This window comes from Moschus berezovskii, chromosome 2 (assembly GCF_049115385.1).
Source record: "Moschus berezovskii isolate FMDL1 chromosome 2, NW_MosBer_1.0, whole genome shotgun sequence".
Lineage (NCBI taxonomy): Eukaryota > Metazoa > Chordata > Mammalia > Artiodactyla > Moschidae > Moschus > Moschus berezovskii.
Genome location: NC_142461.1, coordinates 52,341,701 through 52,369,330, shown reverse-complemented (window position 1 = coordinate 52,369,330; position 27,630 = coordinate 52,341,701). Strand labels below are relative to the sequence as shown.

The 27,630-nt window shown below is 38.9% G+C and overlaps 1 protein-coding gene across 1 annotated transcript in view; it reads right to left on the bottom strand.

Moving 5' to 3' along the window:
- DNAH7 (dynein axonemal heavy chain 7) overlaps positions 1-27,630 on the bottom strand; it is a 301,053-nt gene that overhangs the window by 33,089 nt on the left and 240,334 nt on the right. The window contains exons 55-58 of the mRNA XM_055397140.2: positions 19,361-19,537; positions 18,493-18,654; positions 13,856-14,056; positions 8,075-8,236 (exon numbers count right to left, since the gene is read on the bottom strand). Of these exons, the coding sequence (XP_055253115.2) occupies positions 8,075-8,236; positions 13,856-14,056; positions 18,493-18,654; positions 19,361-19,537 (702 nt within the window). The remainder of the gene's footprint in view (positions 1-8,074; positions 8,237-13,855; positions 14,057-18,492; positions 18,655-19,360; positions 19,538-27,630) is intronic.

The following is a 27,630-nucleotide window of genomic DNA, read 5'->3' as shown; positions in this document are numbered from 1 at the left end:
TCCAGGGAACATTAATTGATAGGAGTTCATCAAACACCTCCATACCTACACTGAAACCAAGCACCAACCAAGGGCCAACAAGTTCCAGAGCAAGACATACCACACAAATTTTCCAGCAACACAGGAACAGAACCCTGAGCCTCAATATACAGGCTGCCCAAAGTCACACCAAACCCACTGACATCTCAAAACTCATTACTGGACACTTCATTGCACTCCAGAGAGAAGAAATCCAGCTCCACCCATCAGAACATCGATACAAGCTTCCCTAACCAAGAAACCTTGACAAGCCACCCGTCCAACCCCACCCACAGCAAGGAACCTCCATAATAAAGAGGAACCACAAACTGCCAGAATACAGAAAGGCCGCCCCAAACACAGCAATATAAACAAGATGAAAAGGCAGAGAAATACCCAGCAGGTAAAGGAACAGGATAAATGCCCACCAAACGAAACAAAAGAGGAAGACATAGGGAATATACCTGATAAAGAATTCCAAATAATGATAGTGAAAATTGTCCAAAATCTTGAAAACAAATTGGAGTTACAGATAAATAGCCTGGAGACAGGGATTGAGAAGATGGAAGAAAGGTTTAACAAGGAACTAGAAGAAAAAAAGAGTCAATATATAATGAATAATGCAATAAATAAGATCAAAAACACTCTAGAGGGAACCAACAGTAGAATAACGGAGGCAGAAGATAGGATAAGTGAGATAGAAGATAGAATGGTAGAAATAAATGAAACAGGAAAAAAGAATTAAAAGAAATGAGGACAACCTCAGAGACCTCTGGGACAATGTTAAACACCCCAATATTCAAATCATAGGAGTCCCAGAAGAAGAAGACACAAAGAAAGACCATGAGAAAATACTTGAGGAGATAATAGTTGAAAACTTCCCTAAAATGGGGAAGGAAATAATCACCCAAGTCTAAGAAACCCAGATTCCCAAACAGGATAAACCCAAGATGAAACACCCCAAGACACATATTAATCAAATTAACAAAGATCAAACACAAAGAACAAATATTAAAAGCAGCAAGGGGAAAACAACAAATAACACACAAGGGGATTCCCATAAGGATAACCGCTGATCTTTCAATAGAAACTCTTCAGGCCAGGAGGGAATGGCAGGACATACTTAAAGTGATGAAAGAAAATAACCTACAGCCCAGATTACTGTACCCAGCAAGGATCTCATTCAAATATGCTGGAGAAATCAAAAGCTTTATAGACAAGCAAAAACTGAGAGAATTCAGCACCACCAAACCAGTTCTCCAACAAATGCTAAAGGATCTTCTCTAGACAGGAAACACATAAAGGGTGTATAAACTCGAACTGAAAACAATAAAGTAAATGGCAACGGGATCATACTTACCCATAATTATCTTAAATGTAAATGGGTTGAATGCCCCAACCAAAAGACAAAGACTGACTGAAGGATACAAAAACAAGACCCTATATATGTTGTCTACTTTGAAACAAAGGACACATACAGACTGAAAATGAAGGGCTAGAAAAAGATATTCCACGCAAATAGAGACCAGAAGAAAGCATGAGTAGCAATACTCATATCAGATAAAATAGACTTTAAAACAAAGGCTGTGAAAAGAGACAAAGATGGACACTACTACATAATGATCAAAGGATCAATACAAGAAGAAGATATAACAATCATAAATATATATGCACCCAACATAGGAGCACCACAATATGTAAGACAAATGCTAACAAGTATGAAAGGGGAAACATAATAACACAGTAACACAATAAAAGTGGGAGACTTTAACACCCCACTCACACCTATGGATAGATCAACTAAACAGAAAATTAACAAGGAAACACAAATTTTAAATGATACAATAGACCAGTTAGACCTAATTGATATCTATAGGACATTTCACTCCAAAACAATGAATTTCATCTTTTTCTCTAGGGCACACAGAACCTTTTCCAGGATAGATCACATCCTGGGCCATAAATCTAGCCTTGGTAAATTCAAAAAAATTGAAATCATTCCAAGCATGTTTTCTGACCACAATGCAGTAAGATTAGATCTCAATTACAGGAGAAAACGGAGAAGGCAATGGCAAGCCACTCCAGTACTATTGCCTAGAAAATCCCCTGGATGGAGGAGCCTGGTAGGCTGCAGTCCGTGGGGTCGCTAAGGGTCGGACACAACTGAGCAACTTCACTTTCACACATTGGAGAAGGAAATGGCAACCCACTCCAGTGTTCTTGCCTGGAGAATCCCAGGGATGGGGGAGCCTGGTGGGCTTCCGTCTATGGGGTCACACAGAGTCGGACACGACTGAAGTGACGCAGCAGCAGCAGCAGCAACAGGAGAAAAACTATTAAAAATGCCAACATATGGAGGCTGAACAACAAATCATAGAAGAAATCAAAATATGCATAGAAACGAATGAAAATGAAAACACAACCACCCAAAACCTGTGGGACACTGTAAAAGCAGTGCTAAGGGGAAGGTTCATAGCAATACAGGCTTACCTCAAGAAACAAGAAAAAAGTCAACTAAATAACCTAACTCTACACCTAAAGCAACTTGAAAAGGAAGAAATTATGAACCGCAGGGTTAGTAGAAGGAAAGAAATCTTGAAAATTAGGGCACAAATAAATGCAAAAGAAACAAAAGAGACCATAGCAAAAATCCACAAAGCCAAAAGCTGGTTCTTTGAGAAGATAAATAAAATTGACAAACCATTAAGCCAGACTCATCAAGAAACAAAGGAATAAAAATCAAATCAACAAAATTAAAAATGAAAATGATCATTTTCACAACAGACAACACAGAAATACAAAGAATCATAAAAGACTATTATCAGCAACTATATGCAAATAAAATGGACAACTTGGAAGAAAAGGACAAATTCTTAGAAAAGTACAACTTTCCAAAACTGAACCAGGAAGAAATAGAAAATCTTAGCAGACCCATCACAAGCATGGAAATTGAAACTGTAATCAGAAATCTTCCAATAAACAAAAGCCCAGGTCCAGACGGCTTCACAGCTGAATTCTACCAAACATTTAGAGAAGAACTAACACCTATCCTACTCAGACTCTTCCAGGAAATTTCAGAGGAAGGTAAACTTCCAAACTCATTCTATGAGGCTACCATCACCCTAATACCAAAACCTGACAAAGATGCCACAAAAAAAGAAAACTACAGGCCAATATCACTGATTAACATAGATGTAAAAATCCTTAACAAAATTCTAACAAACAGAATCCAACAAAATATTAAAAACATCATGACCAAGTGGGCTTTATCCCAGGAATGCAAGGATTCTTCAATATCTGCAAATCAATCAATATAATACACCACATTAACAAATTGGTTTTTCCAGTGGTCATGTATGGATGTGAGAGTTGGATGGTGAAGAAAGCTGATCGCCGAAGAACTGATGCTTTTGAACTGTGGTGCTGGAGAAGACTCTTAAAAGTCCCTTTGACTGCAAGGAGATCCAACCAGTCCATTCTAAAGGAGATCAATCCTGGGTGTTCATTGGAAGGACTGATGCTAAAGCTGAAACTCCAATACTTTGGCCACCTCATGCGAAGAGTTGACTCACTGGAAAAGACTCTGACGCTGGGAAGGATTGGGGGCAGGAGGAGAAGGGGACGACAGAGAATGAGATGGCTGGAGGGCATCACCGACTCGATGGACATGAGTTTGAGTGAACTCCGGGAGTTGGTGATGGACAGGGAGGCCTGGCGTGCTGTGATTCATGGGGTCGCAAAGAGTCAGACACGACTGAGCGACTGAACTGAACTGAACAAATTGAAGAATAAAAACCATATGATTATCTCAATAGATGCAGAGAAAGCCTTCGACAAAATTCAACATCCATTTATGATAAAAAAAAATCCTCCAGAAAGCAGGAATAGAAAGAACATACCTCAACATAATAAAAGCTATATATAACAAACCCTCAGCAAACATTATCCTCAATGGTGAAAAATTGAAAGCATTTCCCCTAAAGTCAGGAACAAGACAAGGGGGCCCACTCTCACCACTACTATTCAACATAGTTTTGGAAGTTTTGGCCACAGCAATCAGATCAGAAAAAGAAATAAATGGAATCCAGATTGGAAAAGAAGAAGAAAAACTCTCACTGTTTGTAGATGACAAGATCCTCTACATAGAAAACCCTGAAGACTCCACCAGAAAATTACTAGAGCTAATCAATGAATACAGTAATGTTGCAGGATATAAAATTAACACACAGAAATTCCTTGCATTCCTATACACTAACAATGAGAAAACAGAAAGAGAAATTAAGGAAACAATTCCATTCACCATTGCAACAAAAAGAATAAAATACTTAGGAATATATCAACCTAAAGAAACAAAAGACCTATTTATAGAAAACTATAAAACACTGGTGAAAGAACTCAAAGAGGACACAAATAGATGGAGAAATATTCTGTGTTCACGGATCAGAAGAATCAATATAGTGAAAATGAGTATACTAGTCAAAGCAATCTACAGATTCAATGCAACCCCTATCAAGCTACCAATGGTATTTTTCAGAGAACTAGAACAAATAATTTCACAATTTGTATGGCAATACATAAAACCTCAAATAGCCAAAGCAATCTTGAGAAAGAAGAATGGAACTGGTGGAATCAACCTGCCGGATTTCAGTCTCTACTACAAAGCCACAGTCATCAAGACAGTATGGTACTGGCATAAAGACAGAAATATAGATCAATGGAACAAAATAGAAAGCCCAGAGATAAATCCACACACCTATGGACACCTTATCTTTGACAAGGGAGGCAAGAATATTCAATGGAGAAAAGACAATCTCTTTAATAAGTGGTGCTGGGAAAACTGGTCAACCACTTGTAAAAGAATGAAACTAGAACACTCCCTAACACCATACACAAAAACAAACTCAAAATGGATTAAAGATCTAAATGTAAGACCAGAAGACATAAAGATGGCTAACGAACACATGAAAAAATGCTCAACATCCCTCATAATCAGAGAAATGCAAATCAAAACCACAATGAGATACCATTTCACACCAGTCAGAATGGCTGCTATCCAAAAGTCTACAAGCAATAAATGCTGGAGAGGGTGTGGAGAAAAGGGTGTTCCCTCTTACACTGTTGGTGGAAATGCAAACTAGTACAGCCACTATGGAGAACAACGTGGAGATTCCTTAAAAAACTGAAAATAGAACTGCCATACGACCCAGTAATCGCACTCCTGGACATACACACCAAGGAAACCAGAAATAAAAAAGACACACGTCCTCCAATGTTCACCGCAGCACAATTTATAATAGCTAGGACATGGAAGCAACCTAGATGTCCATCAGCAGACGAATGGATAAGAAAGCTTTGGTACATATACACAATGGAGTATTACTCAGCAATGAAAAAGAATACATTTGAATCAGTTCTAATGAGGTGGATGAAACTGGAGCCTATTATACAGAGTGAAGTAAGCCAGAAAGAAAAACACCAATACAGTATACTAACGAATATATATGGAATTTAGGAAGATGATAACGATAACCCTGTATGCGAGACAGCAAAAGAGACACAGATGTATAGAACAGTCTTTTGGACTCTGTGGGAGAGGGCGAGGGTAGGATGATTTTGGAGAATGGCATTGAAACATGTATATTATCATATGTGAAATGAATCACCAGTCCAGGTACAATGCATAATACAGGATGCTCGGGGCTGGTGCACTGGGATGACCCAGAGGGATGGGATGGGGAGGGAGGTGGAAGGGGGATTCAGGATGGGGAACACATGTACACCCATGGCGGATTAAAGTCAATGTATGGCAAAACCAAAACAATATTGTAAAATAAAATAAATAAATAAATAAACAGAAAAAGAAAAGAAAAGAATAAAGAAACTGAAGACAACCATTCTAAAATTTCTGCTTCATATATCCTAATAGATTTTTAATTTTTAAAGTAAAACTGTCTATAATGTTTTTCAAAGTTTTGTTTTCAGTTCAGTTCAGTTCAGTCGCTCAGTCGTGTCCGACTCTTTGTGACTCCATGAATCATAGCATGCCAGGCCTCTCTGTCCATCACCAACTCCCGGAGTTCACTCAAACTCATGTCCATCGAGTAGGTGATGCCATCCAGCCATCTCATTCTCTGTCGTCCCCGTCTCCTCCCACCTCCAATTTCTCCTAGCATCAGACTCTTTTCCAGTGAGTCAACTTGTCGCATGAGGTAGCCAAAGTATTGGAGTTTCAGCTTTAGCATCAGTCCTTCCAATGAACACCCAGGATTGATCTCCTCTAGAATGGACTGGTTGGATCTCCCTGCAGTCCCAGGGACTCTCAAGAGTCTTCTCCAACACCACAGTTCAAAAGTATCAATCCTTTGGCGATCAGCTTTCTTCACAGTCCAACACTCACATCCATACATGACCATGGGAAAAACCATAGCCTTGACTAGACGGACCTTGGTTGGCAAAGTAATGTCTCTGTTTTTTAACATGCTATCTAGGTTGGTCATAACTTTTGATTTTTAAAGGAAAACTGTCTATAATGTTTTTCAAAGTTTTGTTTTACAGGTACTTAATTTTAAATTGCTGACACTTTTAATTGATTCCACTACAGCTTAGTAATATTTTAAATTAGAATATACTGTACAGATTTTTGAACAAATTGCTAATCAAAGAAGCTCCTTGTTCTCTTTGTTTGTATTGAAAACTCTATTTTACCTCAGATACTTCCACATGCACTGTATCATTATACTTTTTGCCTCCATTCTTAGTATAATTTTAAAATAAATATTATTATAAGAAAGACGTTCATCAAACCTATGCTTCTTTTGAATGCTTCACCAAATTTAAAGCTGCAAAATCAAAGGCTTTCTCAACTTATTTAATTTAGTACAGAATATAAATTTGTCCAAAGAAACACAGAAGACCAGATAAAATGCTCATTTTAGTTTAGATATGTTATTTGAACTCTTGTTATTTATCTTGCTCGGTTTTTCCTTTGCTTTACAGAGACAGAATTCAGTGGCTTCCTGTTCATAAAAATTTTTTAAAAAAAATAATCATAATTCACTAAAAGTTTCAATAACTAAAGTGTTTTTTTGACACGCCTTTGATTGTTTTAGTTAAGATTTCCAACTAATTCTGAACAAAATTCGTGTAGGACACAGACTGACTTACCCAAACAGTTTTTTTTTTTTTTCAAGTTCAAACATTAAAATCCAACTGATAAGTAGCTAAGAGAGAAAAAGCATATGTGCACGTGCCTGTGACAGAGAGAGAACAAGAGAGACAGACAGAGAGAAGAGAGACAGAGCAGGGAGAGCAAGGGGGCTAATGTGGCTGATGTGACAAAATGACACTGTGGGGCTTCTTCCCAAGATCTATAACTCACATTAACACCACTAGCTTAAGTAGTTTGTCTGATCTGGGACAAATGGCGCAAACTCTAGAAAAAAAGTATTATGACATTTCCCTCAAAATAAAGCCATGAACAGAGGGGAATCAGTCTGTTTTTTTTTTTTTTTCTTTTTCCATTTTGGTTACAGGCTGATGTATGGTCTTCCCAAACCCTTTACAAAATAAGTATAGTATGATCACTTTTCAAATTGCCATAGGTGTTTATGTATCAAAATAAATGATAAAATACAGATTGTTAATAGATAAACTGACATCCTAATTACCTACTAGGACATTTATAATATCCTTTTACAACAAAATCCTATTTAAAAAACTTTGGGAAACTATCCTGCTACTCATTGTTTTCCCCCTCATGGAAAAATCCTCTTGTTTATTTGTTTAAACAAAAATAAACTGCACAGGAACAATTTTAAAGTTCAAAGAGACAACAACTTTGTTTTAAGGCTGCAGTAGCTGATACAGCTTCTCATTGCTACCTAGGTCCCAACTCCTCTGTGGACCACTGTGATACATTCAGAAGCCTGTTAGTTAACGGATATCGTGCTACTCATTCTATAAAAGGAGAAATTAATCAGACGTCCTTGCTCACTGTACAAACACTCTGTGATAAAGTGCACAACAGGTAATGTCCTTGCTGTGACTGTTACAGTACCTCATACTGATTCAGGAACATGTGCAGCTGCTGTACGCTGATTCTGAGATCAGTCTCGTTGAACTCATAAGGAATATTCCATCCCAGGGGGCCAAACTTCCGTCTCTCTTGTACCAAAGCATGAAAGAAACAGAGGCCATATAGTAGTTTCTTAAATTCCTCCTGTAATGAGAAGAAATAGTATAGCATCATTCTCTCTTCCCCAACATTGCATTATACTTATCATACTTTAAAATCAAAGTAATTCCTTTTGCTTATAAATATATCCATGTCAAAGTGAAACTAAAACAGAATTAACTTTTTCACTGGCTATTTAGGCAAAAATATCCTCATTTGTATACATGTTCTGTTGACACACACAGCTTCTACGGACACCAGGTTTTCAGAAACTATAGTGAACTTGTCTAATTCAATGTTACATATATATATATATGATTTTGGAGGATTTCAATTTAAGCACCACGAGGCAAAAACTATGAATTCCAATGTTTGTTCCCAGATCACCATGGAGAAATTTCAAAGGAGATAGTTCAAATCAATTAAGATACTCTACAAGAACTTTTGGATTGAAGTTTTGGGCAGCTTCACAGTGTTTATGTTACTACAGAAGTCCTATGTGCATGCATGTGTGCATGCTCAGTCGCTTTAGTCATGTCCAACCCTATGTACTATAACCCTCCAGGCTCCTCTGTCCATGGGATTCTCCAGGTAAGAATATTGGAGTAGGTTGCCATGCCCTCCTCTGAGGGATCTTCCTGACCCATGGACTGAACCCGCATCTCCTGTGTCTTCTGCATTGGTAGGTGGATTCTTTACCCCCTGAGCTACCTGAGAAGCCCATAAAAGTTCGAGAGTTACTGTCAAACACAAATTCAGTGTTGATTCAGAAATCAGAACATACAATGCAATATGTTAATTATTTGTATCCTCCACAAGGATATAAAAATGGTCAAACTAGAACCTGATAAAGGATTTGTGAAGAGATTTCCTTGGAAAGTGCAGCTGCTGTACTGGGGAGTCCCCTTGTCCTTATATCCAGGAAGAGGAGAGGGGTATGTTGGGTCCAAGCTACCAGGAAGGAATTCATGGGGCCACTCAGAGAGTTGATACACGTACCCTGCATCTGGGATAGAGTGCTGCTAAGTCTCTTCAATCATGTCCACTTCTGTGTGACCCCATAGACGGCAGCCCATGAGGCTCCCCTGTCCCTGGGATTCTCCAGGCAAGAACACTGGAGTGGGTTGCCATTTCCTTCTCCAATGCATGAAAGTGAAAAGTGAAAGTGAAGACGCTCATTCATGTCTGGCTCTTTGCGACCCCATGAACTGCAGCCTACCAGGCTCCTCTGTCCATGGGATTTTCCAGGCAAGAGTACTGGAGTGGGTTGCATTGCCTTCTCCGTGGGATAGAGTGGAAAAATGCAAAATTCATGCCTAGGAGTATAGAGCAGCCTATGGCCTCAGACTGTGGACTTTGGTGCAGACATCAGTAACTCTCCTTCAATGGTGGGCCAATCTGGAGTGAATCCCAAGGAGTAGACAGGGAGCTGGACTAGGAATGTCAGCCAGTGGTCATTTCAGTGATTTTCTTCTCAAGGGGACTTGTGTCATGGGGCAAGGAAATCCCAACAGTAAGAGCCGGTATGAAGCGAAGGCTGGAGACCCAAAGGCTGAGAGGAAACAGCCAGATGAAGGGAAGGTGCTGCCGAGGTTGATGGAGTCACAGAGAAGTCAAGCAGCAAGGGAACCAAAGAAGAACCCCTGAGAGAACTCACAAGGCAAAAACAGTCAGTTTCAAATCCCAGCCAAGTCAAAAGAGCTCCAGGCACATGAAAAGATGTTCAACATCGCTAATTATTAGAGAAATGTAAATCAAAACCACAATTCAGTATTACCACCTCATGCCAGCCAGAATGGCTATCATCAAGAAGACAACAAGTAACAAATGGTGGAGAAGGTGTGGAGAAAAGGGAACCCTTGTACACTGTTGGTAGGAAGGTAAATTGGTAGAGCCACTATGGAAAACAGTATGGAGATTCCTTCAAAAACTAAAAATAGAACTACCATATGATCCGGCAATTCCATTTATGGGTATGTAACTGAAAGAAAAAGAAAACTCTAATTAAAAATGATATAATACATGCACTTTATTTACAATAGGGTTCATAGCAGCCCTATTTACAACAGCCAAGACATGGAAACAACTCAGGCTTCCATCAACATATAATTGGCTTAAGAAGATATGATATATACATATACACAATGGAGTATCACTCAGCCATGAAAAGAATGAAATATTGCCATTTGCAGCAACATGGATGAAATTAGAAAATATTTTACTTAGAGAAATAAGTCAGAGAAAAACAAATACAGTATGATATCACTTATATATAGAATCTAAAACATAAAACAAATGAATATATCTACAAAACAGAAACAGACTCACAGACACAGAAAACAAACTAATGGTTACCAAAGAAAAGAGGAAGGAGTATGGGATCAACAGATACAAACTATCAAACATAAAATAAACATAAATCTCCCTGGTGGCTCAGATAATAAAGAATCTGGTTGCAGTGCAGAAGACCCAGGTTTGATCCCTGGGGAAGATCCCCTGGAGAAGGAAATGGCAACCCTCTTCAGTATTCTTGCCTGGAAATTCCATGGACAGAGGAGCCTGGTGAACCACAGTTCATGTGTCACAAAGAGTCAGATACAGCTGAGTGACTAACACTTTCACTTTCAAACATGAAATAAACAACAAGGATTTACTATATAGCAGTTAGGAATTATATTTATTGTCTTATAATAACCTACATGGAATATAACCTGAAAAAAAAACTTAATCATTTTGCTATATACCTGAAACTAGCACAGTATTATAAATAAATTATACTTCAACAAGAAAAGAGAAAGATGCCAACTCTGTCCTTTTTCCCCTATGGTATGAAGCCTCACCAGGTCCAAGGTGAGATACTAGAGAGTAGAAACTTATGTTTTCAATAAAAGTTGAAATATCAATTAATGTATCATGTTGTACTTTCTAATTTCTGATTCAAGACTGGCTCTGCAGTTTAAAATGACTCTAGGTTATTTAATTACCTGACACTAATCAGGAAAGCCAGGAGACTGCCCAAAGTTTTAACCAAGGGCAGGGAGAAGGTTCCCCCCATGGAATAAAAGCAAAAGGGAGAGTGTGAGACGAGAGGAAAGGAGCATAAGTTAACCACAGAGCAGGGAGAAGCAAAGTTAAACATGCTGTGCTGATTCTGCAACTCTTCTGGATATATTAGAGAACTGAGCCAATCTATAAATGTGTTGAGGTAGGAGCCAGGCTTCTCACCACTGAAGAAGGGACATGTGAATACGGAATGAGGAAACGCTGGAAAGAACCCAGGGTAGAGCAACAGAAATTGGAGGTATTGGTAGGAACTTGTTACTTCTAAAACATGTGTATGAATGTCTGTGTGTGCACGGGGTTGTCTGTAGCACTATATGTGTGTATGCAGATTTGCATATACATATTGTGAGTACATGTATATGTTTCCAAGTTCTCTCTAAAAGGATCACAACTACAGACAATAAATGCTACATGTCTAGCACCCAAATCTTGGTCTCTAATACCACTCCCCATGAAACAAGAAACAGCGCTCTTCAGAAAAATGACTGGTTCCAAGACTGGGGTACAGATAAGCCTGGAGCAGCTTATAACAGAAAGAGAAATGATGGTAAACAATGGGACCTATAACAAGTACAAAAGCAGCTCCTGCTGACCAATTCTGGACAAAACTTGAGCCAAAAACTTAAGAATAGTAATGAATTACTAACCACTGGAAAAGATGTAAAGAATTTATGAGTTCACCTATAAAAGATAAATAAATGAGAGAGAAGGCAGGGCTACGGCTGACAACAGCATGTCAACTGTCAAATTCAGAGGGAGTTCTGGAGTTGGCATCACCAGAGGAAATAAGTGGGTCCAGCAAGAATCATCACTGGCTACTAAATCCGGGTCCCAGGTAGATTTTAATGAGGAAGAAGATATCTTCATGGTCCAAAGTGTCTTCTCACAGATTATTCGTTGCAAGGGGCAAAGCAGTTATTATAGAGTGAAGAAATCAGACCACATTTCGTCTGGGGGATCAAAATTAGTATCATCAGTGAGAGATAAATGTACATTGCATGCCTCCCAGTACAAGCCTCTGAGGACATGACTTCACCCCAGTCACACTGTGGCTCAGAACTTGTAACCTAAGACTAATCTCAAGGAGTGAGACATGCTCTATTAAAAACAATCCAAGGAGATGAATTCTTCAGAAATGTCAGGGCCATCAAAGACAAAGGAAGGCTGAGGTCATGGTCCAGATTAAAGGAGACAAAAAGACATGGCAACTAACTGTGATCCTTACCCCGAATCAATTCCCCGGTAAATCAGGGAAAATGTTCTAAAGGACATTACTTCAACTGACAAATTTGAGACACAAACACAAATTTGGGTAGATTAGATATAATAGTGTATCCCTGCTAAAATAATACTACAAATAATAACTGTAATTGGATAAGATAATATCTCTGTTCTTAAGAAATAAGAACACTGAAGTATTTATCTAGGAATAAAGGGCAATGACATATCTAACTTTCCTGCAGATGGTACATGTTAACAGGAAGCAAATATAAGTAAAAGGCATAGGGCTGTTCTTTATATTACTTTTATATTTGGAACTTTTCTGTGAGTTTAAAATTATTTCCAAATAAAAAGCTAAAATAGATCAACTATGGTGTGCTGCTTTGGTATTTGAGATTTTTGCTTTGAATTTCAGTTCATAAATGCCTGGACTTCTCATATTTGTGACAACTATTGGAGAGACCTATGGATCTAGAGGAAAGGGAGTGACATTTTGCAAAAGGGCTTCTGTCTAGCTATCATGTGCAGAAATGCCCCCATCACCTACCTGGGAGTAACCTGCTCTCTCTGGGCCAAATCAATGCAAAAGTTTGTCATACAGCAGGTCTTGAACTATTAAGGTCTGACTTACTTTTAAATACAGGCCCCCCCCTTTTCTTTTATTACCTCAGACTTTTGTTTAATGAAAGTACTTCTTTATTCTTAATGTTTTCTTTTGATGTGTATTTAAAACATATTCCAACATCAAGAGTGTGGGTTTTTTAATGGCAAAAACTTACCAAGGTTCATAACCCTCTTAAAAAGACGTTCTTCCATTTTTAATTATGGCAAAACACTGAGAAACAATTTTAGGTCACAGACATTCACACATAGAATTCTAATCATGAAAGCAGTGGGTGGCTTCCCTGCCTGCCTGGTGATGCTAAAAACAAAAAAGACCCTTATGAGTCCCATCAATCAGGGAGTAAAATCATTTTGGCTCTCATTATAGTTATATGGAGGAAATATTTTTATGTTTTAATTTAAAGATATGGCTTCAAATAGCAAAGGGCTCAGTTAATATCCTGAAACAGGATTCTCCAACATTGCAGATTTGTATGGGGAATGGCTTGCAGCTGACTTTCTAAATAGAAGGCTGCATAATTAATAATACCCCACTAGACATCAGCTGAGCAGGAATGAGCCTAGTGGTAAGATTAAAATAAAATATTAATAAAATTGACTTCGGTACAGTCAATAATCAGTAATCAAAACCAACTGCACTGCAGTGCACAAGGCCTATTTAATTTGCAGTTTTACTCAGCACACACATCCAGGACGACCAGGGGCCACTTGAGTTGCTTTACGGGGCTGAGGTAACAAGACTTAGCCATTACTAACAGGCTTTTTGCAGCTGCCAAAGAACTCGGGGTCAGAGATCGGGTCCATGAGGTAGGAGCGAATGATATTAGCCCGTAAACCTTTCGGTGCTTCATTGGTCATTTTCACTCCATTCTGCAGCACAGACACAGGGAAATTTGGAGATGGGTAACTTGTCAACCAAATTCGGAAATCTGGATGCGTTGTTTCTATGCTTAACTCCTGCAACAACAACAAAAAATCAGATACATAGATACATAAAATGGAAGGAAAATCTCTGGATCATGTGGGCCAGAAGTGGGAGGAAACAGTTGTACAAAATAGGGCTTATTGCTGCAATTTAAGGCAAAAGCCTTGAAATCTAATACTGCCACTGGAAGGACATACTTCACTGGGAAGGCCCAGAGGGTTGCCACTCTCCCTGATACAGTTAAAACACATGACCATAAAGTTTACAAAGGCATTACATAAATCAGAGTTGGCCATGACAAAGACTAAGACATTCCAAAAAATCTTATTTTCACTGCCGTTGCTGAAATATTTATAGAAATACTTCTCTGCCCCAGAGCCATATTAAGAATGATATCTTCTTGCTGTAGCCAAGTTGAGAGAATAAGCCACACACTCAGATAAATCAATATTAAGCCAAGTCAGTTCAGTTCAGTTCAGTTCAGTCGCTCAGTCGTGTCCGACTCTCCGTGACCCCATGAATCACAGCACGCCAGGCCTCCCTGTCCATCACCAACTCCTGGAGTTCACTTAAACTCAAGTCCATAGAGTCGGTGATGCCATCCAGCCATCTCATTCTCTGTCATCCCCTTCTCCTCCCACCCCCAACCTTTCCCAGCATTAGAGTCTTTTCCAGTGAGTCAACTCGTCGCATGAGGTGGCCAAAGTATTGCAGTTTCAGCTTTAGCATCAGTCCTTCCAATGAATCCCAAGTAGGGATGAACAAAAAGGGGGAGGTTTGAAAGGCAAGAAGAACTGGTGTATCCTGAAGCACTAAACCAGATCATTATTAGCGATACTTGTTTATGGGGACAGTAAGGCCTACTAGGAGGATAAAGGATGACAGAATACTCATGACTGTTGTAAAGGCAAAATCAGGCCTTGGGATAATATCACTGGGCTTTCCCCTCTCCTGTTCCACTAACTCCTTCCAAGTGTCCATGTTAGTGATATCTGTGCTTTTTATAATGCAAATCTTTATCAGTAAAAAGAAAAAAATTTGAGCATTCATGTGGTAAAGGGGTGGTTGGGGAGATTGGAAGGCTGCTTAGGGACATATATTTTTAATGAACAGTGAAGGTGCCATCCTTTTCTCCTACTGGCTGGCCTGTGCCTGGTGACTTAGGTAGCATGACTCATGGGATCTTGGGTTAATTTCACTATTCATTGGAGGCAGCTCCTGTCTCTTGGATTGAATGTCTAATGGGTATACAATACGATTTGACAGGCCAAGAGAACAGCCTAGAGACAGAGAAACTGTGAGGAAACAGGCACAAATATAAAGCCTCTAATATAAGGCCCAGAAATGCTATGGACCTAACAAAGGCAGAAAATATTAAGAAGAGGTATCAAGAATACACAGAAGAACTGTACAAAAAAGATCTTCACGACCAAGATATTCACGATGGTGTGATCACTTACCTAGAGCCAGACATCCTGGAATGTGAAGTCAAGTGGGTCTTAGAAAGCATCACTACGAACAAAGCTAGTGGAGGTGATGGAATTCCAGTTGAGCTGTTTCAAATCCTGAAAGGTGATGCTGTGAAAGTGCTGCACTCAATATGCCAGCAAATTTGAAAACTCAGCAGTGGCCACGGGACTGGAAAAGGTCAGTTTTCATTCCAATCCCAAAGAAAGGCAATGCCAAAGAATGCTCAAACTACCGCACAATTGCACTCATCTCACATATTAGTAAAGTAATGCTCAAAATTCTCCAAGCCAGGCTTCGGCAATACATGAACTTCCAGATATTCCAGCTGATTTTAGAAAAGGCAGAGGAACCAGAGATCAAATGGACAACATCCGCTGGATCATGGAAAAAGCAAGAGAGTTTCAGAAAAACATCTATTTCTGCTTCATTGACTATACCAAAGATTTGACTGTCTGGATCACAATAAACTGTGGAAAATTCTGAAAGAGATGGGAATCCCAGACCACCTGACCTGCCTCTTGAGAAACCTGTATGCAGGTCAGGAAGCAACAGTCAGAACTGTACATGGAACAACAGACTGGTTCCAAATAGGAAAAGGAGTACACCAAGGCTGTATATTGTCACCCTGCTTATTTAACTTATATACAGAGTACATCATGAGGAATGCTGGGCTGGAGGAAGCACAAGCTGGAATCAAGATTGCCGGGAGAAATATCAATAACCTCAGATATGCAGATGACACCACCCTTATGGCAGAAAGTGAAGAGGAACTCAAACGCCTCTTGATGAAAGTGAAAGAGGAGAGTAAAAAAGTTGGCTTGAAGCTCAACATTCAGAAAACGAAGATCATGGCATCTGGTCCCATTACTTCATGGGAAATAGATGGGGAAACAGTGGAAACAGTGTCAGACTTTATTTTTTGGGGCTCCAAAATTGCTGCAGATGCTGATTGCAGCCATGAAATTAAAAGACGCTTACTCCTTGGAAGGAAAGTTATGACCAACCTTGATAGCATATTAAAAAGCAGAGACATTACTTTGCCAATCAAGGTCTGTCTAGTCAAGGCTATGGTTTTTCCAGTGGTCATGTATGGATGTGAGAGTTGAACTGTGAAGAAAGCTGAGTGCCAAAGAATTGATGCTTTTGAACTGTGGTGTTGGAGAAGACTCTTGAGTCCCTTGGACTGCAAGGAGATCCAACCAGTCCATTCTAAAGGAGATCAGTCTTTGGGACTCTGTGGGAGAGGGTGAGGGTGGGAGAATGGCATTGAAACATGTATGTTGTCATATGTGAAACGAATCACCAGTTCAGGGTCAATGCATGTTACAGGATGCTCGTGGCTGGTGTGTGGGGATGAACCAGAGGGAGGATAAAGGGAGGAGGGAGGTAGGAGGGGGGTTCATGAAGGGGAATTCATGTACACCCGGGGCGGATTCATGTCAATGTATGGCAAAACCAACCAATATAATATTGTAAAATAATTAGCCTCCAATAAAAAATAAATAAATAAATTTAAAAGAAAAAAAAAAGAAATATAAAAAATAAAAAAATAAAGGAGATCTGTCCTGGGTGTTCATTGGAAGGACTGATGCTGAAGCTGAAACTCCAATACTTTGGCCACCTCATGCGAAGAGTTGACTAACTGGAGAAACCCTGATGCTGGGAGGGATTGGGGGCAGGAAGAGAAGGAACGACAGAGGATGAGATGGCTGGATGGCGTCACCAACTTGATGGACCTGAGTTTGGGTAAACTCCGGGAGTTGGTGATGGACAGAGAGGCCTGGCGTGCTACAGTTCATGGGGTCGCAAAGAGTTGGACATGACTGAGCAACTGTACTGAACTGAACTGAATTGAATATAAGGCCCAAAGCATGATAATATGTTAGTAAGGCAAAAAATACTAAAGAACAGTTTTTCAGATAGAAATAAGATTTATTATGGAGGCCTACATTCTTGAGAAAGCATGTTCTCCCAATGAAGGTGAAAAAAAGGCCAAGTGGCTGGAGCACAGAAGTCAAGACAGAAATGCCTGAGAAGCAGGCAATGCTCAGATGAAGAAACCATGATGGGGGCATGAACATTGTCTTCACACAATGGAAAGCCATGGAAAGGCTCTAAGCAGCGAAGCATTATTCATTCACAAGTTTAATAATTATTCACTGATTATGTCCCATGAGCCAGGCATTATTCAAGGTGCTAGAGGTAAACCAGGGAACAAAAACAGTGCATGCTTACATTCCAGTGGGAGACAGACAAAGCAAAATGGTGACAAGTGGCATAAAGAACACCACAGTCTGCTCCTTAGTGTCAGGTGGATGTCTGGATAATGTAAGGTCTATCAGTTTAGTAGCCTGAGGGACTGTAAGTGAGGAGAGGGCTAGAGTCATGGGTAATTATTTGGACACATTTTTCTCTGTTGAAACCAAGTGCCAGGTTTTCTATTTACTCAGCTGAGCTACATAGGGTTTTCTTTCTGGAATCTCTGACCACAAAGATAGGGAAGTAGCATGACCCACTACAACAAGGGTGGGAGGAGTGCTCTTCTGGTTTCAGATTCAGCCTTTGTGGCAGAATGACAGGCTGTGTGGGTGAGAAGTGAATTTCAGAGAAGTTACATCCTGAAGCCTTCCGGTTTAGAGGGGCCACATGAATTTCCCCCAAAAAGCTTTTTTCATTGTTTTTGGTCCACTGCTGTAAAAAGTAAATTGCTTTCTATTTACTCTGAGGTTTATTCTTATCTTTGAGGCTGCACCTCTGGATCAAGGATATTTCTGACCAATGGGATGAGAACTTGCCCTTAGTAGGAAGAATTAGGCAAGGCCCAGCCATGGGCTGTCCTCCAGCTCCCAACTTGAGCCCACCTACCCTAAGATCCAGCCAGGCCACTAAACCTGCAACCCGCAAATCACAGGACAGGAGTGGAGTTACTTAGATGGTATATGCATCACTAATTACACTGGGCGACTACCATCTCATCAAAATAATCTTGCATTTTTACCTCACAAACTTTCTCGAGGGTTGGCATCCAAGAGGTGGCAAGGTGACAGTTCTGAAGAACAACCCATGTGCCTTCTTTGACAGCTTTTTCTAACATCTTCATGGCTATGGGTCCTTGGCCTTGACCAAGAGATAAAGAGCTAAGTTTTGTTCCTCCATATCCCTGTGTGAGGATAGTGCAGATGTCATTTAAAATCAAATTTTGAAGAATCAATATTATCATCACAGGAAATGTTCATATTAAATACATTAAAATTTAATCATGCTGCATCCCTCAGAGCTCCCAAGCACACACAGCTCTAGAAAACTTTTCCTGATTAAGAAGCCAATAAACAGATACAACGCAAGCCAGTTCATGAAGGAAACAGTCATGGCAATAAATGAAACATCCTGTAGGGTCTTTGACTGTTGAGGAAAAAGTTAAACAGACTTTTATTATAAGGATAAGAATGAGCCCTGCTATCATGCAGCAACTCCTAAAATTCAAAGCTGAAAACTATGAATAAAGAGATGAACTTACCCCAGTCTCCTCCAGATCTTTGAATAATCATATCTTAACTAATTTGGTTACTACATAAAGTTCAGGTAAAAATACCTATTAGCCTCTAATTTCCATTCAAGTTCATTTAAGGAAATCTGTGGGAATGTTTACCTGGAATTCATTTCTCCTATATCCTTATTCATCTACACTTTTGGGAGATGGTATCTGTGACTCCCTAGTCTATTTCTAGAACAATTACCATCTGAATGCCACAGTGGAAGAATCCTTGAGTTATGGGAGCAGTAGAGGAGAATTCCCTGCCTGAATATCCACGGTTTATTGACATAAGCAGGTAGAAGCAGCTGAAAACAATAGAGTTTTAAGGTACCTGATCATCAGCAAATTTTAGAAGGGCAGCCATGGGATCTGCACCAGGAGAGAGTACGAATATCAGGGGTGCACAGCAGTTACTGTCTGCAAATGCCTTGGATAAATCAAATGGGGGTGGTTCAATGAATGCACGCCCCAATTTGTTGGTTATAAATTCTTGCAACATTGGAATAACCTAGAAAGGGACAAGAAAGGATTTGAAGGAATATTTGAAATCTGCCTAAAACCTTAAAAACTTCACATTCAAAGGTATTTTATGACAGAGAACTCTCCATTTGTTTGCGTATTTGTAAACATTGATAAAAAGTCAAAGGCACAGTTGTCTTTTAGATGGAAAGTATACATTATTTAAACAATAAAAGGTGGGTGGTGACACCAGAATTCAAAGGTATTTTTCTTCCTTTTAGTTAGTATTCAACATACCCTGGATGAAGAATATAAAAACCTTAATTCTTTACTTAATTTTTGAGTAAAACGACATGTTTCAAAGTTCACCACTCGAGTAGATTCTACTGTGATTTATACAATCCTACGCCAAGAAAGATTGATGTAGCTGAAAAAACAAAGGAAAAGTACTGTGCAAGAGAAGGCATACTTTCAAAAAAGAGGCAAAACTATGTTGTATAGACTTTCTGATAACATGCTTGTACATTTCCTGGGAACAGGCTTGTACATTTCCTGGGAACATGCTTAAGAAAGAAAAGAACTTTGGGGCTTGTGTGTCCCTTTCAGGTAGTGATGTGGAAGTAGACTTGCAGTAAGCAGTATGGCTGATGTACAGGTTTAGGTATATCATTCCTTCTTTTTGATGAAGAGTCCACACTTGGCATCTCTAGGCAGTAGCTCAGGTGTAAGCCAAGCAAGTAATAAGTATAAATTTAATAAACCAGTATCCATGTATCTAGCTTAACAAATTATGTAAACATATCCAAGGAGAAGACTCTTGAGAGTCCCTTGGACTGTATGGAGATCAAACCAGTCCATCCTAAAGGAAATCAGTCTTGAATATTCATTGGAAGGACTGATGCTGAAGCTGAAGCTCCATTCCAATACTTTGGCCACCTGATGCAAAGAACTGACTCACTGGAAAAGACCTGATGCAGGGAAACATTGAAGGCAGGAGGAAAAGGGGATGACAGAGGATGAGATGGTTGGATGGCATCACCGACTAGATGGACATGAGTTTGAGCAAGCTCTGGAAATTGGTGATGGACAGGGAAGCTGACATGCTGCAGTCCATGGGGTCACAAAGAGTTGGACATAACTGAATGAACTGAACTGATCTCATGAAGAGAAGTAATGAAGTGATAAGAACAAGGAGAATTTCTTGAAAGCTTCAGAATCACTCCAACTGGACACCTGCTCATATTCAAGGATAGAGTTGTGTGTATACACAACACTCCAAATTAGAACACCAATTCCACCATCCTGTAACTTTTCTGAACTTAAAGGGAATTGCAGGAGCAATTTATAGAAACCAAGAACCTCAAAAAAGTGGTCTTCTCTAAAGAAAGTTACAAATATCTCCAAACTTTAATAGTGCATTCTCAGAACATCTATCCACACAAGATTTGTAAGTAAAACTCATTAACAAGTCACAATACCTTAAAAACAGTGTTGGTCCTGATGTGGATATATGTGCAGGTATATGTGTGTATTGAGAAAGAGGGAGAGAGGGAAAGAGAGACTGAGTGTGTGAGGGTTGGGAGCCAAGAAACCATGAAGGAATATCTTTACTTAAATGTTTTTGAAGTCTCCACAATAGATTCATTCAAACACGGGAAAGTATGAATAAACAAGACACGGAACCAACCTAAATGTCCCTTGACAGATGAACGGATAAGGAAGATGTGGCACACATCTACCCAAAACTATCACAACATTGTTAATCAGCTATGTTGTTGTTGCTGTTCAGTTGCTAAGTTGTGTCTGACTCTTTGCAACCCCATGAACTATAGCACATCAGGCCTGTCTGTCCTTCACCATCTCCCTGAGTTTGCTCAAACTCATGTCCATTGAGTCAGTGATACCATCTAATCATCTTATCCTCTGTCACCCCCTTCTCCTCTTGCCCTCAATTTTCCCCAGCATCAAGGTCTTTTACAATGAGTCAGTTCTTCGCATCAGAAAGCCAAAGTATTGGAGCTTCAGCTTCAGCATCAGTCCTTCCAATGAATATTCAAGACTGATTTCCTTTAGGATGGACTGGTTTGATCTTCTTGCAGTCCAAGGGACTCTCAAGAGTCTTCTCCAACACCACAGTTTGAAAGCATCAATTCTTCGGCACTCAGCCTTCTTTATGGTCAAACTCTCACATCCATGTTGCTGCTGCTGCTGCTGCTAAGTCGCTTCAGTCGTGTCCGACTCTGTGCAATCCCATAGACAGCAGCCAACCAGGCTCCGCCATCCCTGGGATTCTCCAGGCAAGAACACTGGAGTGGGTTGCTATTTCCTTCTCCAATGTGTGAAAGTGAAAAGTGAAAGTGAAGTCGCTCAGTCTTGTCCAACTAGTAGCGACCCCATGGACTGTAGCCCACCAGGCTCCTCTGTCCATGGGATTTTCTAGGCAAGAGTACTGGAGTGGCTTGCCATTGCCTTCTCCGATACATTACTGGAAAAACCATAGCTTTGACTATATGGACCTTTGTCAGCAAAGTCTGCTTTTTAAAACACTGTCTAGGTGTGACATAGCTATTCTTCCAAGGAGCAAGTATCTTTTAATTTCATGGCTGCAGTCACCATCTGCATTGATTTTGGAGCCCCCCAAAATGAAATCTGACACTGTTTCCAAATTTCCCTCATCTACTTGCCATGAAGTGGTAGGACCAGCTATGTTCCAATACAAAATTAAAACTTTTCAAAAAGATGTGGTACATATGTACAATGGATATTATTCAGCTATAAAAAAGAATGGAGTAATGACATTTGCAGCAACATGGAGGAACCAGAGATTATCACACTAAGTGAAGTCGGAGAAAGGCAAATATCATATGCTATCACTTACATGTGGAATCTAAAATATGATACAAGTAAACTTATTTACAAAATTCAGAAACAGACTCACAAACATACAAAACAATTTTATGGTTATCAAATAGGAAAGGAGGTGAGGGAGGGATAAATTAGTTTGGGATTAGTTGATACACTCCACTGTATATAAAATAGATAAACAACAAAATCCTACTCTATACCACAGGGAACTATATTCAATATCCTATAATAAACCATAATGAAAAAGAATCTGAAAATACCAACTCTGTGGACATGAGTTTGAGTGAACTCCGTGGGTTGGTGATGGACAGGGAGGCCTGGCGTGCCGTGATTCATGGGGTAGCGGAGAGTCAGACACGACTGAGCGACTGAACTGAACTGAACTGATATGTATAACTGAATCACTTTGGTATACACCAAAAATTAATGCAATACTCTAAGTCAACGGTACATCAATAAAAAATTTAAAACTACGGAAAGGTATAGAAGAGTAATAACAAATGTATAAATGCCACAATGGCATGGATATACCTAAGGAGATTTCTCATATATTGTTCCTGTACAATAAAAATCTACTGAGTGAATGAATAAATTAGGATGTTCTCTTTTATGAAAGTGTGACTCTAATTATAGAAATTCTAAATAAATATTACTGAACAATAAATTCACCTATGCATAAAGTTTCATTTCCAAGGAAATTATTTCATGTTTCAGATATTTTGAATGGGAACAGATATCAAGCTGATGGTAGAAAACTGAAAATATCCTCACTTCCTGTCTCAGAACTTGTCCTTGTCCTTTTCCCTATTATTCTTTTCCTATGGCTGTCTTTTCTCCCTAGGTTAAGAACAATAACAATTAACAAAGAAAAACAAAATAATTTTTAATAACCTCTCTCCTCTCAAGGCTCTTCACTAAATTATAATTTTACAAACAAATTGAAAGCACATGGCTTCAAAGTACATGGTTTCACTTTTAGGAAGTCTGAGCTCTGAGTGGTTCAGCCCGGGGTCATTCACTGAATTTGTGCAAACATGGCAGATGGGAAGTGAGTCTTCTCGTAGCATAGGAAGACCCAGTTAGGGGTGCTCACATGATAATTTTCATTGTTTCATTTTTAACATTAAAACTAAACAAGATCATAGAAATCGTGGACTTGTGGACACAGTGGGAGAAGGAAAGGGTGGGACGGATTGAGAGTAGCATTGACATATATACACTAGCATGTGTAAAATAGCTAGCTAGCGGGAAGCTGCTGTATAACACAGAGAATCAGATTGGTGTTCTGTGATGACCAAGACAGGTGGGGCAGTGGGGGAGGCTCAAGATAGGGGGAATATATGTATACTTAGATAGCTGACTCATGCTGTTATACAGCAAAAACCAAAACAACACTGTAAAGCAGTTGTGTGTATGTGTGTTAGTCATTCAGTCGTGTTCAGCTCTTTGTGACCCCATGAACTGTAGCCTGCCAGGCTCTTCTGTCCATGGAATTTTCTCCTCCAATTAAAAAAAATGAAAATAGTCAATACAAAAATTTAAAAAAAAAAAAAAAAAAAACTGAATGAGACCAGCTTGTTCCCAAGACTAAACAGTAACTTCTGAGGTAAATGAAATTGCAAGCTTTTCAGTTTGGAAGGTGATGGAATTGGGTTTGCTTCTGCAATCTGATTATGCAAGCATAAGAACTATAAAATGAAATCTGTCAGGAACAAAAATTACAGTCTAATTTAGGCACCTATCTTCCCAAAGGCAGAAAAGTAGTTTGTGGTCTTCTATGTATGTTTTTCTGTGTCTTGCAAGTTCCCAGAAGATTTATCTGAGGTTAGAGAAACATATTAGCTTATATTTGACAAGTTTCTTATTAAAAGCTGTTTAATTTGCTTTTTGTTTACAGTCCAGAAGCAGAAAACTGTGGCCAGAAGCTCTTTATTTTGTAAATGGGCTTGAAACATTCCATACCTCAGTATTTATACATCTGATATGTTTTGTCAATAAAACACTATAAACTACTGAAATCCAAGGAAAGTGCAAACATTTCATTTTTCCTACTGGTGGTTAGTGAACATCTTTTACATTTTTCCAAACTACGGCATTAGAGAACCTAGCATTTGTGGCTTCTTACCATGGGATGGAGTCAGTTTTGAAGGGAGAGCAGTGGAAAGGAGACAAAAAAAAAACTATGGTGACAAATAATATATACTTTATATTAGAGATCAAACAATTACAGATTTTTCTAGTGGAGATATACATCTCATGACTTAGAGATAGCAAAGAAATAAAATCTATTTATGTAGTACTAGTCCAATTGTTAGCCTTATATAGCACTGTTCCTTTCTCTGGCATGCTAATACCATTTTGCTTTGGAAAATTATTCTTTTCAAAGCATAATACTGTAGTCATATATCATTTTTAAGTACATAGGTTCCAAAATCAGTGATTTATGACCAGGAATTAAAGTACCTGGTAACAGCAAGATTGAAGGGTTTGAGGTTGCAAGTAATAAAAGAGTATACTAATAATTATTTCTATACTAATGTTTGCAGGTATGATGGTATAGATAATGGTAACTAGTTTCTTTACCATCTGACCTGTGAAAGATGTCCTAAAAGTGTTAGTCACTCAGTCATGTCTGATTCTTTTGTGACCTCATGAACAGTAGCCCTCCATGCACCTCTGTCCATGGGATTTCCCAGGCAAGAATACTGCAGTGGGTCGCCATTCCCTTCTCCAGGAGATCTTCCCAACCCAGGGATCAAACCCAGGTCTCTTCCATTGCAGGTGGGTTCTTTACCATCTGAGCCACCAGGTAAATCTGATAATTATTTATATATTAAGGATTACAGGTGTGATAGTATAGGTAATGGTAACTAATTAAATGGTAACTAGTTAACTTAGGATAAATTGAACTGTGCTATAGTAGCAAACAACTTCAAGATTTCAGTTGTTTAACACAACAAAAGCTTACCATCCCAGAAAAGTCATCTGAATGTCCAGGCAACAAACTCTCCCTGCTCTGACTCAGGATTCCAGCCTGTTTATGGTACTTAAATATCAACATGTGATTCCACAATTTTGATGGCAAGAGGAATATTCTGGAGAATCTCACAATGATAGCTAAATGCATCCACCCTGACACTTTTGCTCACATTTTCCTGGCCAAAACAAGGTTAATGGCACAATGCCCCCACCTCGAGTATACACAGGAGAGAACCAGGAATACCGCTCAGAAGTATTAATGTTTAAACTCTTCCACCCATGCAAAGAAAACTCTAGAGGAGATATGGAAACATATAAGAAAAAGTTATAACACAGTGCTAAAGCATTCTGCAGAGGAGTTAAGAGAAGTAGGACTGTAAGTTTAACTTCCACTGATTCAAAAAATGAACAAAAGTCCCTCAGCTTGAATATCTAAATTTACTAGCTCCCTTATACTCACTTGAAAAAGAGAGTGACTATGGAAAATAATATTTGATCTATTTGGTACTCAATGTATTTTCAGATTAAAATGTCAAATTTTTAAAAACAAACTGGGGAAAAGAAATTTATAACTGAAACTGCTGCAGTTAAGAAACGGCTCATTAATCACTTTTAACTAAACAATATAGAATATGATCAGAAACTTCTCTGTCAAATATTGAGGGGAGAAGGTTAATGGTACACAGAGAGCCATTTAGTGTAACAGTTTTTACCTTAGAAAACAAAGTAAAAAATCTTTGAAAATAAAAAATAATGTTATAAAGGAAGAAGCCATATTAGACAAGAGTTTGAACTATTTCATATTCTTTCATATTTAATATTTGCAGTGAAAACTTCTGAGGCTTAACACTAATAGTTTCAGTGAAGATTCATTTTTAAAAGGGCCCCCAAGCTGCAGTTAAATAATGATCTTCAACAATGGGAACTATTTCCAGCATCTAAGAGCTGGGCAGCACTATGACATTCAGGGACCCTCAGCACATTATGGACCCCTTCTTCCATCAATAAATAGAAAAAAATGTATTTTTCATCTGTTTCTGTATAATTAAAATATAATAGACTGGTTTATTTTCTCATTTTAAAAGAAATTAAAGCACTTTCATGAACTCCTAAGAGTATCATGGACCCGAGGTCCTATGCTTAGTGGATACTTTGGCCCTGGCTAAGGCCACACTGCCAGTTCAGGGTCGATGCATGTTACAGGATGCTCGGGGCTGGTGTGCGGTGATGACCCAGAGGGAGGATAAGGGGAGGAGGGAGGTAGGAGAGGGTTTCAGGAAGGGGAACTCATGTACACCCGGGGCAGATTCATGTCAATGTATGGCAAAACCAACCAATATAATATTGTAAAATAATTAGCCTCCAATAAAAATAATAAAAAAAAAGAAAGAATGACATGTGTTCATCGAACAGACCCTGACTTACAGAGGAAAGAATGCCTCTACCTTGTATTATCACTGATGTGTAGAAAATAAAAAACAAAACAAAACACTGTCTTCATCATACAAGTGTTGCTCTTTCTATTGCTGTTAGAATGGATGCATTATCTTATATCCCTAGCAACTCAAATTGTGAATACGGTAAATTTTGAAGTAATCATGCAAACTTTTACTCCAGTAGTAACAGTGGACAATTAGAATATATTTTCAGTTTTTCTTCCAACATTCCCAATGTCTATAGTTCCTCAGAGTTACGTGGATATCTCTGTGGATATGCATCTTTACAGTTAAGTGAATAGTTTGTTTTCTTAAATAGAGTTTAATAATACAAATGAGGATATCAATGAGTACTCTCATTTGTTGACATGACAGGTCAGCTGATTTTCTGGTTATATAATTTATGACTTAAAGAAATGAAAATTAATAATGTTGACATTTTCCTTTGCGGTGCGTGATGATGAACATCTTAAAAACAATATTCTACTAGCTTTCCAAAAGCCAATAAAGAACTATATACAGGATAGCATTTGAGGAACCAGAAGGTGTAGTAAATCAGCTTCATGTAAACAACATTGATCAATTTCATCAAAACAGTAAGAACAAAAATGTAAAGTAAGTAGATTGTCCATTCCCTTCTCCAGGGATAAAAGGAAGAGCGGTAACATAAATAAACTATTAAACATAATCTGGTGAGTTACTAATTTAGCACAGTTATAATAAATATACACTTTTTTAAATGGTTGCATTAGAGGGAATTGAGGCTATTTCCTGAAGGCTCCTTTACCAGCCCACCCCTAATGATTACACAAGGAAACACATGTTTGGCTGGCATGTGGAGCTAGGAAGGTCTGGAATTCAC